At 42.9% G+C, this 12,500-nt stretch overlaps 1 protein-coding gene and 1 pseudogene across 1 annotated transcript in view; both read left to right on the top strand.

Annotated features, from left to right (window-relative positions):
* LOC109904934 (protein phosphatase 1D-like) overlaps nucleotides 1–2,876 on the top strand; it is a 21,390-nt pseudogene extending 18,514 nt beyond the window's left edge.
* A 2,418-nt stretch (nucleotides 2,877–5,294) lies between these two features.
* Nucleotides 5,295–12,500, top strand: part of LOC109905896 (amyloid protein-binding protein 2) — an 18,878-nt gene continuing 11,672 nt past the window's right edge. Inside the window, exons 1-6 of the mRNA XM_020503551.2 lie at nucleotides 5,295–6,165; nucleotides 8,412–8,500; nucleotides 9,661–9,812; nucleotides 10,114–10,237; nucleotides 11,514–11,682; nucleotides 12,015–12,104. Of these exons, the coding sequence (XP_020359140.1) occupies nucleotides 6,028–6,165; nucleotides 8,412–8,500; nucleotides 9,661–9,812; nucleotides 10,114–10,237; nucleotides 11,514–11,682; nucleotides 12,015–12,104 (762 nt within the window). The 5' untranslated portion in view covers nucleotides 5,295–6,027. The remainder of the gene's footprint in view (nucleotides 6,166–8,411; nucleotides 8,501–9,660; nucleotides 9,813–10,113; nucleotides 10,238–11,513; nucleotides 11,683–12,014; nucleotides 12,105–12,500) is intronic.

Genomic DNA, 12,500 nt, shown 5'->3' with positions numbered 1-12,500 from the left:
TGATACCTTAAGATAAAATGGGCCTCGGGATCTCGTCACTGTATTTTTGTGTGTTCAAATCGCCATCGATAAATTGCAATGGTTCGTTGTTCGTAGCTTATGCCTGCCTGCCCATACCATAACCCCACTGGCACCATGGGGCACTCTGTTCACAACGTTGACATCTGAAAACTGCTCGCCCGGGGTTCGATCCCAGGCTGTCACAACTGGCTGTGACCAGAGTCCCATAGGGAAGCTCACAATTGGCCCAGCATCGTCCGGTTTAGGGGAGAGTTTGGCCGGGGGTGGCTTTACATGGCTCACCGCGTTCTAGCGACACCTTGTGGCAGACCGGGTGCCTGCAGGCTGACCTCTGTCGTCAGTTGAACTGTGACACTTTCCTCCGACACATTGGTGCGGCTGGCCTCCGGGTTCTGGATCGGTGACCCCCCCCCCCCCCACGGCACGGTTGAGCTAACGTAGGCTAATGCGATTAACATGAGGTTGTAAGTAACAAGAACATTTCCCAGGAAATATACACAGAAAGCTTACATTCTTGTTAATCTAACTGCACTGTCCCCTTTACAGTAGCTATTACAGTGAAGGAATACCATGCTATTGTTTGAGGAGAGTGCACAATTTTGAACATGAAAAGTTATTCATAAACAAATGAGGCACAGTCTTGCCACAAGATTTTGAGCAGGAATGCAATGGTTCTTTGGATCAATCTAAAACTTTGCGCATACACTGCTGCAATCTAGCGGCCAAAATCTAAATTGTAGCTGGGCTGGAATAATACATGATGGCCTTTCTCTTGCATTTCAAAGAGGGTGGTTTAAAAAATAAATACAAAAGATTGGTTGACTTTTTTAAAATTATTATCTTTTACCAGATCTATTGTGTTCTATTCTCCTACATTCCTTTCACATTTCCACAAACGTCAAAGTGTTGCCTTTTTAAATGGTACCAAGAATATGCATATCCTTGCTTCAGGGCCTGAGCTACAGGCAGTTAGATTTGGGTGTGTCATTTTAGGTCCTGAGCTACAGGCAGTTAGATTTGGGTATGTCATTTTAGGTCCTGAGCTACAGGCAGTTAGATTTGTGTATGTCATTTTAGGTCCTGAGCTACAGGCAGTTAGTTTTGGGTATGTCATTTTAGGTGAAAATTGAAAACAAGGGTCGGATCCCTTGTGTTTTCAATTTTCAGCCTGGAAGGTGTTAAGAACCGTGGTTTGGCGGGTCATGTTTCAGAGGACGCATGACTCGACCTTCGCCTCTCCTAAACCCATCGGGGAGTTGCAGCGATGAGACAAGATTGAAATTGGGGAGGAAAAGGGGGGTAAAAATACAACAAGAACCGCTGGACGTATCGTGTCAAATGATCTAGAACGATGTTGCAACAGCTCTGGTGGATATTCCCGCGGTCGCCATGCCAACTGCACTAACCCTCAACTTGAGACATCTGTTGTAATTGTGTTGTTGTGACAAAACTGCACTTTTTTTTTTAAGAGTGGTCTTTTTTATTGTCCCCAAGCACAAGGTGCACCTGTGTAATGATCGTGCTGTTTATTAATCAACTTCTTGATATGCCACACCTGTCAGGTGGATGGGTAATCTTGGCAAAGGAGAAATGCTTCGTAACAGGAATGTAAACAAATTTGTGCCCATAATTAGAGAGAATTTTTTAGTTTTTTGTGCGTGTGGAACATTTTCTGGGATGTTTTATTTCAGCTCATGAAACATGAGACCAACACTTTACATGTTTCGTTTGTATTTTTGTTCAGTGTAATAATTCATTAGTAGTTGATGAAGGTGAACTGTAATATAGTCAGTCAGGCAGGATGTTGTTGTACCCACTGTCAGATAAGATCAGATAAGACCTGTAAATTGCAATTTTATTTTTTATTTTTTTGCCCCTTTTGCTGCATTCACCCCCAACAACAATATTCTGCGTCCCAAATGCAGACAATTAACTGTGTAGGCCTGCGTTTCCAAAACTAGGGGTCACGACCCCATTGTAGGGTCTCCTGATTTGATAAATGGGGTTACGAGAGAAATTGGCATAGGCTAAAAACTTCAATTTTATTCTCATGTTGATTTGACTTGGAATTTGACCGATCGGCTATTTATCTTTTGAATCATGTGAATGTTCTATTTGAAAAGCAGTCAAGACGCTTCGACTTCTTCAGTTACCTAAACAGATATGACTTTCCTGTGTGAATGATGTGATTTAAGTTCAAGCGTTGGTTCATTATTTCACCCGTTTGTCCTCATTTTAGCTGCTGTTGTGACATTTACAGTGCATCGGACTTTTTTAGCAGTGCTAGTGTGTTTTTTTTTTAGAAAGGTCTACCGACTGCCACATTTGCTTGATGATAAGTTCTCGTTAAATTATTCATTATCTTTAGTCATACAGTATATGTAGTTTTTGTTTTGTTTTTCTAGACCAAAGTGCAATTTTAATGACATTTTGTAACATTTTTGTTTGTTGTATTTCCTAGTAGGCCAATATTAGTTATATATCTTCTTTTTTTTAAACTGGATTGAGGAGAAAAAAAGGTGAAGTGATACTGGTGTATTGTCTGTTACTTTGTTGGGGATTGTTTTGTGCATAATGTTTTTATTAACATTTATTTTGGTGGTGTCCCAAATTACACCCTATTCCAGATGTAATGCACTACATTTAGACTGGAACCCTGGTCTAAAGTACTGCCATATATATATATTTTGAGATGTGTCCATTTTTTTGTTTTTCCAGGTGAACTGAGTCATTTTACAGGGTTCATTCTGTTATTCCTCCCTGTTCCGCTTAGCACTGACAGCAACTAGTGCATGTGTACATGTGGGACATTTTGAATTGAAAATATGTGAAATAAAATAAAAAATGTTTTCTGAGTGGTGTCTTCTTGACTTATTGGGGGGTTGCAACGTACAGTAGCTCAAGTGGATTTTCTGATTAGTATTTCCTCCAAATCTCCAGCTTTTATTACATATCAACAACTACTGTATACTATTGCTTCTCTTTAATTAGTTATTTCAATTTGTTTCTATTATTATTTATAAAAAAATTACAAAAATACATTTTTTTCTTCTTTTAACTTAATTGTTGTTTAAGGGCTTGTAAGTAAGCATCTCACTATAAGGTTAACAACACCTGTTGTATTTGGCATTTCACGATAAGGTTAACAACACCTGTTGTATTTGGCATTTCACGATAAGGTTAACAACACCTGTTGTATTTGGCATTTCACGATAAGGTTAACAACACCTGTTGTATTTGGCATTTCACGATAAGGTTAACAACACCTGTTGTATTTGGCATTTCACGATAAGGTTAACAACACCTGTTGTATTTGGCATTTCACGATAAGGTTAACAACACCTGTTGTATTTGGCATTTCACGATAAGGTTAACAACACCTGTTGTATTTGGCATTTCACGATAAGGTTAACAACACCTGTTGTATTCGGCATCTCACTATAAGGTTAACAACACCTGTTGTATTGGCATTTCACTATAAGGTTAACAACACCTGTTGTATTTGGCATTTCACTATAAGGTTAACAACACCTGTTGTATTCGGCATTTCACTATAAGGTTAACAACACCTGTTGTATTTGGCATCTCACTATAAGGTTAACAACACCTGTTGTATTCGGCATCTCACTATAAGGTTAACAACACCTGTTGTATTTGGCATTTCACTATAAGGTTAACAACACCTGTTGTATTTGGCATTTCACTATAAGGTTAACAACACCTGTTGTATTCGGCATTTCACTATAAGGTTAACAACACCTGTTGTATTTGGCATTTCACTATAAGGTTAACAACACCTGTTGTATTTGGCATTTCACTATAAGGTTAACAACACCTGTTGTATTTGGCATTTCACTATAAGGTTAACAACACCTGTTGTATTCGGCATTTCACTGTAAGGTTAACAACACATGTTGTATTCGGCATTTCACTATAAGGTTAACAACCCTGTTGTATTCGGCATTTCACTATAAGGTTAACAACACCTGTTGTATTCGGCATTTCACTATAAGGTTAACAACACCTGTTGTATTCGGCATTTCACTATAAGGTTAACAACACCTGTTGTATTCGGCATTTCACTATAAGGTTAACAACCCTGTTGTATTCGGCATTTCACTATAAGGTTAACAACACCTGTTGTATTCGGCATTTCACTATAAGGTTAACAACACCTGTTGTATTTGGCATTTCACTATAAGGTTAACAACACCTGTTGTATTCGGCATTTCACTATAAGGTTAACAACACCTGTTGTATTCGGCATTTCACTATAAGGTTAACAACACCTGTTGTATTCGGCATTTCACTATAAGGTTAACAACCCTGTTGTATTCGGCATTTCACTATAAGGTTAACAACACCTGTTGTATTCGGCATTTCACTATAAGGTTAACAACACCTGTTGTATTCGGCGCACCTGTTGTATTCGGCGCACGTGACAAAAGCAATTTAATTTAATAAACCCTTTTAGCAACATGGAATTTTAGTTTGAAACCTAGTTGAAATAAAACCAGTTACAACACATTTTGGCATGAGACCAGATTAAAGACATTAAATATGTGCATATCACCCACAAACTGTCCCGGAAGAAAGCGAAAGTATGGCACTCTATTCCCAATGACCAGCGCGACTGCAAAAAAAGTAAACCAAGAACGCCACCTAATCTGTGCCAAAGATTTTGTATTATACCTATCCTGTACCAACGATATTTTATCACATGTCCTGTACCAACGACATCGTATTATACCTATCCTCTACCAAAGTGGCCTGTACCAGTACCCGACAGAAGGTGGCAACCGCAGGCGCATTCCCCCAAAAATCTATCGCCCATTGCTCGGTAAAGTCATTGGTCGGGAGCTTCGTTTACAGTTTTTTGGGGCGGATTCGATTCTGCTGATCCGAAAGGCACTGGCCTTGACGTCAGCAGTAACCCGCGCCGCACTGTTATGTTGTCAACAAGGCAGCATGGTGCATCGTCCAGAAACATACATTTATTTAACATAAAATTATATTTTTGAATTTCCTAACTAGTTTTAATCGGGAAGCCAGCTAAAGCGTTTTTATACACATTTTTAAAAAACATTTGAAAACACAAAACCCTTCTCATTACTACACGTGCTTAATTTACGTAACTGTTGTTTTGAGGTGACTTCAACGTCCGACAGAGCAGGACTCCTGGCTCACGCCCATTTCCATATCGAATGCAATAAACGTTAAACCATGCAATACACGCATACACGGGCGCTATTAATCGAACCCCCCCATCGGTCGGGAGCAGAGAGAGAGTGCAGTACAGAGGGGGGTCTTGCAAATGATCTGGAATGAGGGACAAAACATGGGATTATGACAGCCAGTGGTTGTGTTTGTGCAATACCCTTGAATCGTTCTCTGTTTTCCTCTGAGTTGGAAGCAAAATGGTGTATGAGGAGTCGCAGAGAAATTGTTTTTACACCAGTTAGGTAGTGAAGAGTATGTAGTGAGAGTTTGGAACGAAGATGTTTAAAACTAAACCAAGATAGACCCACAGCCCGTCGTTTCAAATGGGGACAAATGAGTCATAGTGGGCAGAACAAGCAAGGACGAGTTAGCGAGATCCAATTGGCGCGGTCTAGTATATATTTTTGCATATTCCCATTAGGGAACGCATAATCTGAAGTAAGCGTGTACAATAACTAATTTGCCCTTTCACGCCTTCTAAACAACGCAATTTTCGGGGAAAACTTGGACAAAGGGTAAAATCTATCAAACTAAATCCACTCTGTTAAGTCAAAAAGGTATTCAGATCAAATGTTTCATCGATGAGGTAAATTAGCAGGATATCGGCCAAAATCCCATCTCGTTCTATCTTCTCCCACTGCAAAGTCTCTCGGCTTCTCCTCTACCATATTTGGTAGTGAGCGGAAACGCCAAGCGGATGCTTCTCATTTATACATGTGGTGAAATATCTGTGTCGTTATTCTATCTGTGGTTGGAAGTAGTCTGTTGCTGAAGAAGGAAAACAATATGGCGGCGGTGGAGCTAGACTGGATCCCTGAAACACTGTACAACACTGCTATATCTGCAGTGGTGGACAACTATAGTCGATCTAGAAAGGACATTCGCTCCCTTCCTGAAAATATACGGTTTGATGTGTATTATAAGGTAAGGACTGTCACTGTTTGGCCAAACTTTAGCTAGTTAGTCTATTGTGATTTTTTATTTTTTAATATTTTTTTTTAGCTTGCTACCGTTAGCTAAATTAGTTAGCTCAGTTTCTTGTTTGTTATTGTGCCTAGCTAGCTAACGTTAGCTCGCTAAGTTGTTTCCTAAAAAAAATAAAAGCTTTTTAGGAGACAGACATTATGCTTCACATTTTGTGAAATAAAGAACTTCACTAGCTGAAGTGTTTTCACAATTGTATTTGGTTCAGCAGCAGCAAAGTCTGTGTGCCCAGGTTATGAGGCCACATTGTTGAAAAAACAGAAAGTTACAGCCAAAAACAATAGATAAATCATTTCATAATATTAATACAAGTTTATCATAATAGTAAGAAGAAATGTCATTAATCACTGACAGACTGGTTCACAATAATCAATGGCATATTGTCCCTGACAGAGTTCCCGTGCATTGTAATCACATCGTGTTAAACGAACGTGTTTTTTCCATTGAGATTAAGTTGCAGTAATGAGGTGTTTTCAGAGCGGGTCAGAGAAGATAACAGATGAGACATTTTTCAGTTAAAGTTCAATTTTAACGTATTTCTGTAGTAAATAATACTGCCATCGTCGTGGAGGCAGAGGACATTCAGAAAGTATTCAGACCCACATTTTGATGTTACAGCCTTTATTCTAAAATGGATTAAATCAATCTACAGACAATACCCCATAATGACCACGCAAAAACAGGTCTAGACATTTTTTCAAATGTGTATATATATAAAAAAACAAAACGGAAATCATATTTACATAAGTAGTCCGACCCTTTACTCAGTACTTTGTTGAAGCACCTTTGGCAGCGATTACATCCTCGAGTCTTCTTGGGTATGACGCTACAAGCTTGGCACACGTGTATTTGGGGCTTCTCCCATTCTTCTCTAGGTCACTCAAGCTCTGTCAGCTCCTCTCAAGGTCTGTCAGCTGCACAGCTATTTTCAGGTCTCTACATCAATGTTTGATGTGGTTCAAGTCCGGGCTTTGGTTGGGGCATTAAGGACATTTAGAGACTTGTCCCAAAGCCGCTCCTGCGTTGTCTTGGCTGTGTGCTTAGGGTTGTTGTCTCGTTGGAAGGTGAACCTCTGGAGCAGGTTTTCCTCAAGGATCTCTCTTTACTTTGTGCTGTTCATCATTCCCTTGATCCTGACTAGTCTCCCAGTCCCTACCGCTGAAAAACATCCCCACAGCATGATTCTGCCACCACCATGCTTCACCGCAGGGATGGTGCGAGGTTCCCTCCAGAAGTCAGGCCAAAGAGTTCAATCTTGGTTTCATCAGACCAGAGATTCTTATTTCTCATGGTCTTAGTCTTTAAGTGCCTTTTGGCAAACTCCAAGCGGGCTGTCATGTGCCTTTTACGCATGTCTGGCCACTCTACCATAAAGGTCTGATTGGTGGAGTGTTGCAGAGATGGTTGTCCTTCTGGAAGGTTCTCCCATCTCCACAGAGGAACTCTAGAGCTCTGTAAGCGTGACCATCGGGTTATTGGTCACCTCCCTGACCAAGGCCCTTCTCCCCTGATTGCTCAGTTTGGCCGGGCGGACAGCTCTTGGAAGTGTGTTGGTGGTTCCAAACTACTTCCATTTAAGAATGATGGAGGCCAATGTGTTCTTGGGGACCTTTTTAATGCTGCAGACATTTTTTTGGTACCCTTCCCCATATCTGTCCCTCAACACAATCCTGTCTTGGAGCTCTAGGGACAATTCCTTTGACCTCATGGCTTGGTTTTTGCTCTGACATGTACTGTCAACTGTTGGACCTTATATAGACAGGTGTGTGCCTTTCCAAATCATGTCCAATCAAATGAATTTATCACAGGTGGACTCCAATCAAGGAGGATCAATGGAAACAGTCATTTTTAATACATTTACAAAAATGTCTAAACCTGTTTTCGCTTTGTCATTATGGAGTATTGTGTGTAGATTGATGGGAAATAACCATTTTTTAAAATCCATTTCAGAATGAAGGCTGTAATGTAACAATGTGGAAAGAGTCGAAGGGGTCTGAATACTTTCCGAATGTACCATATCTGTACACTGTATCTGATGCTGTCTGTACAAAAAACAGCAATATTGTGCAACTTTAGCCTGCAATTCAGGGCGTTCCTGTATGTGGGCATTCCTGCGCCTCTCCCCCACTCGAGGATCCTATTTGGTTTCTCCACCTCAAACGGTTTCTCTCCTCTCTTGCTCTCAGCTATACCAACAGGGCCAGCTATGCCAGCTGGGAGGGGAGTTCTGTGAGCTTGGGGTTTTTGCCAAAGTTCTACGAGCTTCTGACAAAAGGTAAGGTACCAAATGGACCGGGTTGTAACCCCACACACACAAAGACAGTCGGTTTTTCCTTTCCACTATCCGTCTCTGAGGTGGTTCCTCAAAAGACCCCCTGAAACAAGGGCTGCGCCCAAAATGGCACCCCTATTCCCTACATAGTGCACTACTTTTGAAAAGTAGTTCACTATGTAGGGAATAGGGTGCTATGACATTACCTACCTAAGGCCACTGCAGTTTAAGAGTGGAGTCACCCACACACTCTGTTCTGTCTTGTTTTACACCACTCTGACATGATGTGTAGTGAAGGTGACCTGCTGAGACACATGCTGCCTGGCTGGACTGACTGAGTGGTTTATGACCAGAGAGAATGAGAGAGAGAGAGAGAGAGAGAGGGAGGGAAAGTGTGTGTGTGTGTGTGTGTCACTCACCCCTAAAAAGATGACTCCTGTCTCATGACTGTGGGTCATGCAGCTTGGCCTTCAGTGATGAGGGAAGAACAACGATACAATAACCCATCTTGATATTATTCTGGATGATATTATATCCAGACTTTGACTCCCCAGTATCGATTTGTAATAATAATATTATAATAGTTTTACCTGTGCCAAATCTCTGGCGTTATTATCCTATAGCTTGTTCTCCCATCTTCTTAAAAAATACAAAATTAAAAAATAGTTTTCAGCACTTTTATTTCCATGACTGATCAAAACTAATTTTCTCCTGGCTCTCTCTCTCTCGTCTCTCTGCAGCAGATTGAGCAATACGTTATGGAACATCAAATTGCAATAAAATCACAGTATCGAATCACAATACATATCGCATGACATGTCGCATCGGGAACCTAAGTGTGGTGGATATGGTATCGTGATGTCGCTGACATTTCCCAGCCTTAGTTCACACTGTTAACCGTGTGGTATTGTGCCAAAAACTCCCCAGGTATTTCAGACTAATGGCAGTCCTAATGTACCCCTCCCATCAACATCAATGTTGATGTGTTAAACTGTGTATTCTGCTTCAGGTTGTAGAGCTTTGGTTTTTAGTGCGAACATCCCTCGCTCTCATCCGGAGACTTTTCTCTGCTTCTATTATCCTCTTTTGTATCCTCTTTATTAATATGTCAAATGAAAGCTTCAAAACAAAAAAATCCTTAGCTACTCTGTCCCTCCTACCAGACACCTGCTACACCACTGTTTCCAGGCCCTGATGGACCATGGAGTGAAGGTGGCCTCTGTCCTGGCCAACTCCTTCAGCCGTCGCTGCTCCTACATTGCAGAGTCAGACGCCCACGTCAAAGAGAAGGCCATTCAGTTCGGCTTCATTTTAGGTAAGGCGAAGAACCGTGTAACGTCTGTCCCAAATGGCATCCTATACCGTATATAGTGCACTACTTTTGACCAGAACTCATAGGGCTCTGGTCAAAAGTAGTGTACTATATAGGGAATACGGTGCCATTGGGGACACACACACACACACACACACAATGGCTATCTTATCCATCTTCTGAAATACTCGGTGCAACTGCAAACAAGATGACCTGTAACACCCCACTACCATACTGATGTCTGAGGCTATCTGGGAGGTACCCCAGTTGATACTTTGTTATTATGGTCGGTTCTGTCCTCTAGGTGGCTTCCTGTCTGACGCAGGCTGGTACTGTGATGCAGAGAAGGTGTTCCTGTCGTGCCTGCAGCTGAGCACGCTCCACGACGAAGTGCTGCACTGGTACCGAGCTGTGGAGTGCTGCGTCAGGTAGGTCCTAGCTGTGTCTTGCTGTCTGGCTGTTCGTGGCTGGCTGGCTGGCTGGCTGTTCGTGTCTGGCTGTCTGTCTGGCTGTTCGTGTCTGGCTGGCTGGCTGTCTGTTCGTGGCTGGCTGGCTGGCTGTTCATGTCTGGCTGGCTGGCTGTTCGTGTCTGGCTGGCTGGCTGGCTGTTCGTGTCTGGCTGGCTGGCTGGCTGTTCGTGTCTGGCTGGCTGGCTGGCTGTTCTTGGCTGGCTGGCTGTTCGTGTCTGGCTGGCTGTCTGGCTGTTCGTGTCTGGCTGGCTGTCTGGCTGTTCGTGTCTGGCTGGCTGTCTGTTCGTGGCTGGCTGGCTGTCTGTTCGTGGCTGGCTGGCTGTCTTGTTCGTGGCTGGCTGGCTGTCTGTTCGTGGCTGGCTGGTTTGTTTGTGGCTGTCTGTTTGTTTGTGGCTGGCTGTTTGTTTGTTTGTTTGGCTGTCTGTCTGTCTGTCTGTGTTTGTGTCTGGCTGGCCGTCTGTTTGTGTCTGGCTGGCCGTCTGTTTGTGTCTGTCTGGCTGTTTGTTTGTGTCTGGCTGGCTGTTTGTTTGGCTGGCTGTTTGTTTGTCTGGCTGTTTGTTTTTGTCTGGCTGTTTGTTTGTGTCTGGCTGGCTGTTTGTTTGTCTGGCTGTTTGTTTGTGTCTGGCTGGCTGTTTGTTTGTGTCTGGCTGGCTGTTTGTTTGTGTCTGGCTGGCCGTCTAGCTAGCTGGCTGGCTGTCCTTGTCTAGCTGGCTGGCTGGCTGTCCTTGTCTAGCTAGCTGGCTGGCTGGCTGGCTGTCCTTGTCTAGCTGGCTGGCTGGCTGGCTGTCCTTGTCTAGCTGGCTGGCTGGCTGGCTGTCCTTGTCTAGCTGGCTGGCTGGCTGGCTGTCCTTGTCTAGCTAGCTAGCTGGCTGGCTGGCTGTCCTTGTCTAGCTAGCTAGCTGGCTGGCTGGCTGTCCTTGTCTAGCTAGCTAGCTGGCTGGCTGGCTGTCCTTGTCTAGCTAGCTAGCTGGCTGGCTGGCTGTCCTTGTCTAGCTAGCTGGCTGGCTGACTGTCCTTGTCTAGCTGGCTGGCTGTCCTTGTCTAGCTAGCTGGCTGGCTGGCTGTCCTTGTCTAGCTAGCTGGCTGGCTGGCTGTCCTTGTCTAGCTGTTCGTGTCTGGCTGTCTGGCTGTCTGTAATAGTTTCTGAATAAAGGTGTTCTAGCTCGAGTTAATTTTCCTCATTGCTGGTAGGTACAGGAGCCTCTTTCCCTCATCTGTTCTCTGTGTTCCTCAGGCTGCTCCATGTCCGTAATGGGAACTGTAAATACCACCAGGGAGAAGAGACATTCAAGCTGGCCCAGTCCTACGTGGACAAACTAGCCAAACACGGCCACCACGCCAACAAAGCATCCCTGTATGGAGAGCTGTGTGCCTTGCTCTTTGCCAAGAGTCACTACGATGAGGTAAACTTTTCTTTTTTATTTCTTCACAAAATCTCTTTTTAAACCAAAGCTTTTTCAAACTTTACTCTTAATCAATCATAAACCGGTAGTAAAAAAAACCACTTTTGTCATATTTTGTGTGTGAGCCATACAGGATATTGTTCTCCCTACACTACAAGAAAATGCTAAGGAGGAGGCTAGCAAGACACTTTGGATTTAGAAAGTCCTTTTTTTCAGTTGTTGATCAGAACTGATTTTTGAAGTCACCGGATAAGAGCATCTACTTAAATGACCCACATTTTTTTTTTTTTTTTATAATGATGAGTCTTGTTTCCTGCTCCTGTGTGTCGAAGGCCTACAGGTGGTGTATAGAAGCCATGAAGGAGATCACAGAGGGTCTGCCTGTCAAAGTGATGGTGGATGTCCTCAGGCAAGCCTCCAAGGTAACAGCAATGTTATGGAGTCGGTGGCTGTGGCTCAGAAAGGCACTGCGTTTGACCAGGACCCACATTTTTTTGGCATACTCTGTGTCTGGTTGAAAAGTAGTGTCCTAATAGAGGCAATTGTGGGTGTTCCATTTTGGGACACAGGTGAAATGTTATGTGGGACGGTGTTGTTTGAGACGCTGTGGAAATATTAGTGACTGAGACATGGTTTTCTAAAGGATAACATCAATCCTATTCCGTCCCCTTTCCCTCGGGGAAGGAACTAGCCTTGTATCCATACAATATAAGCAGCGTGTCTGTGGCTGACCGCAGAGCAGGAGGTAATATAGAGAGACTAGAACACAATTCATTCATTTTTTTTCTCCAGAAGTTGTGGCAGGTCTGATAAGAGAA

The sequence above is a fragment of the Oncorhynchus kisutch genome, linkage group LG15 (assembly GCF_002021735.2).
Source record: "Oncorhynchus kisutch isolate 150728-3 linkage group LG15, Okis_V2, whole genome shotgun sequence".
NCBI classification, from domain to species: Eukaryota; Metazoa; Chordata; class Actinopteri; order Salmoniformes; family Salmonidae; genus Oncorhynchus; species Oncorhynchus kisutch.
This window is presented reverse-complemented; position numbering and strand designations above follow the sequence as displayed.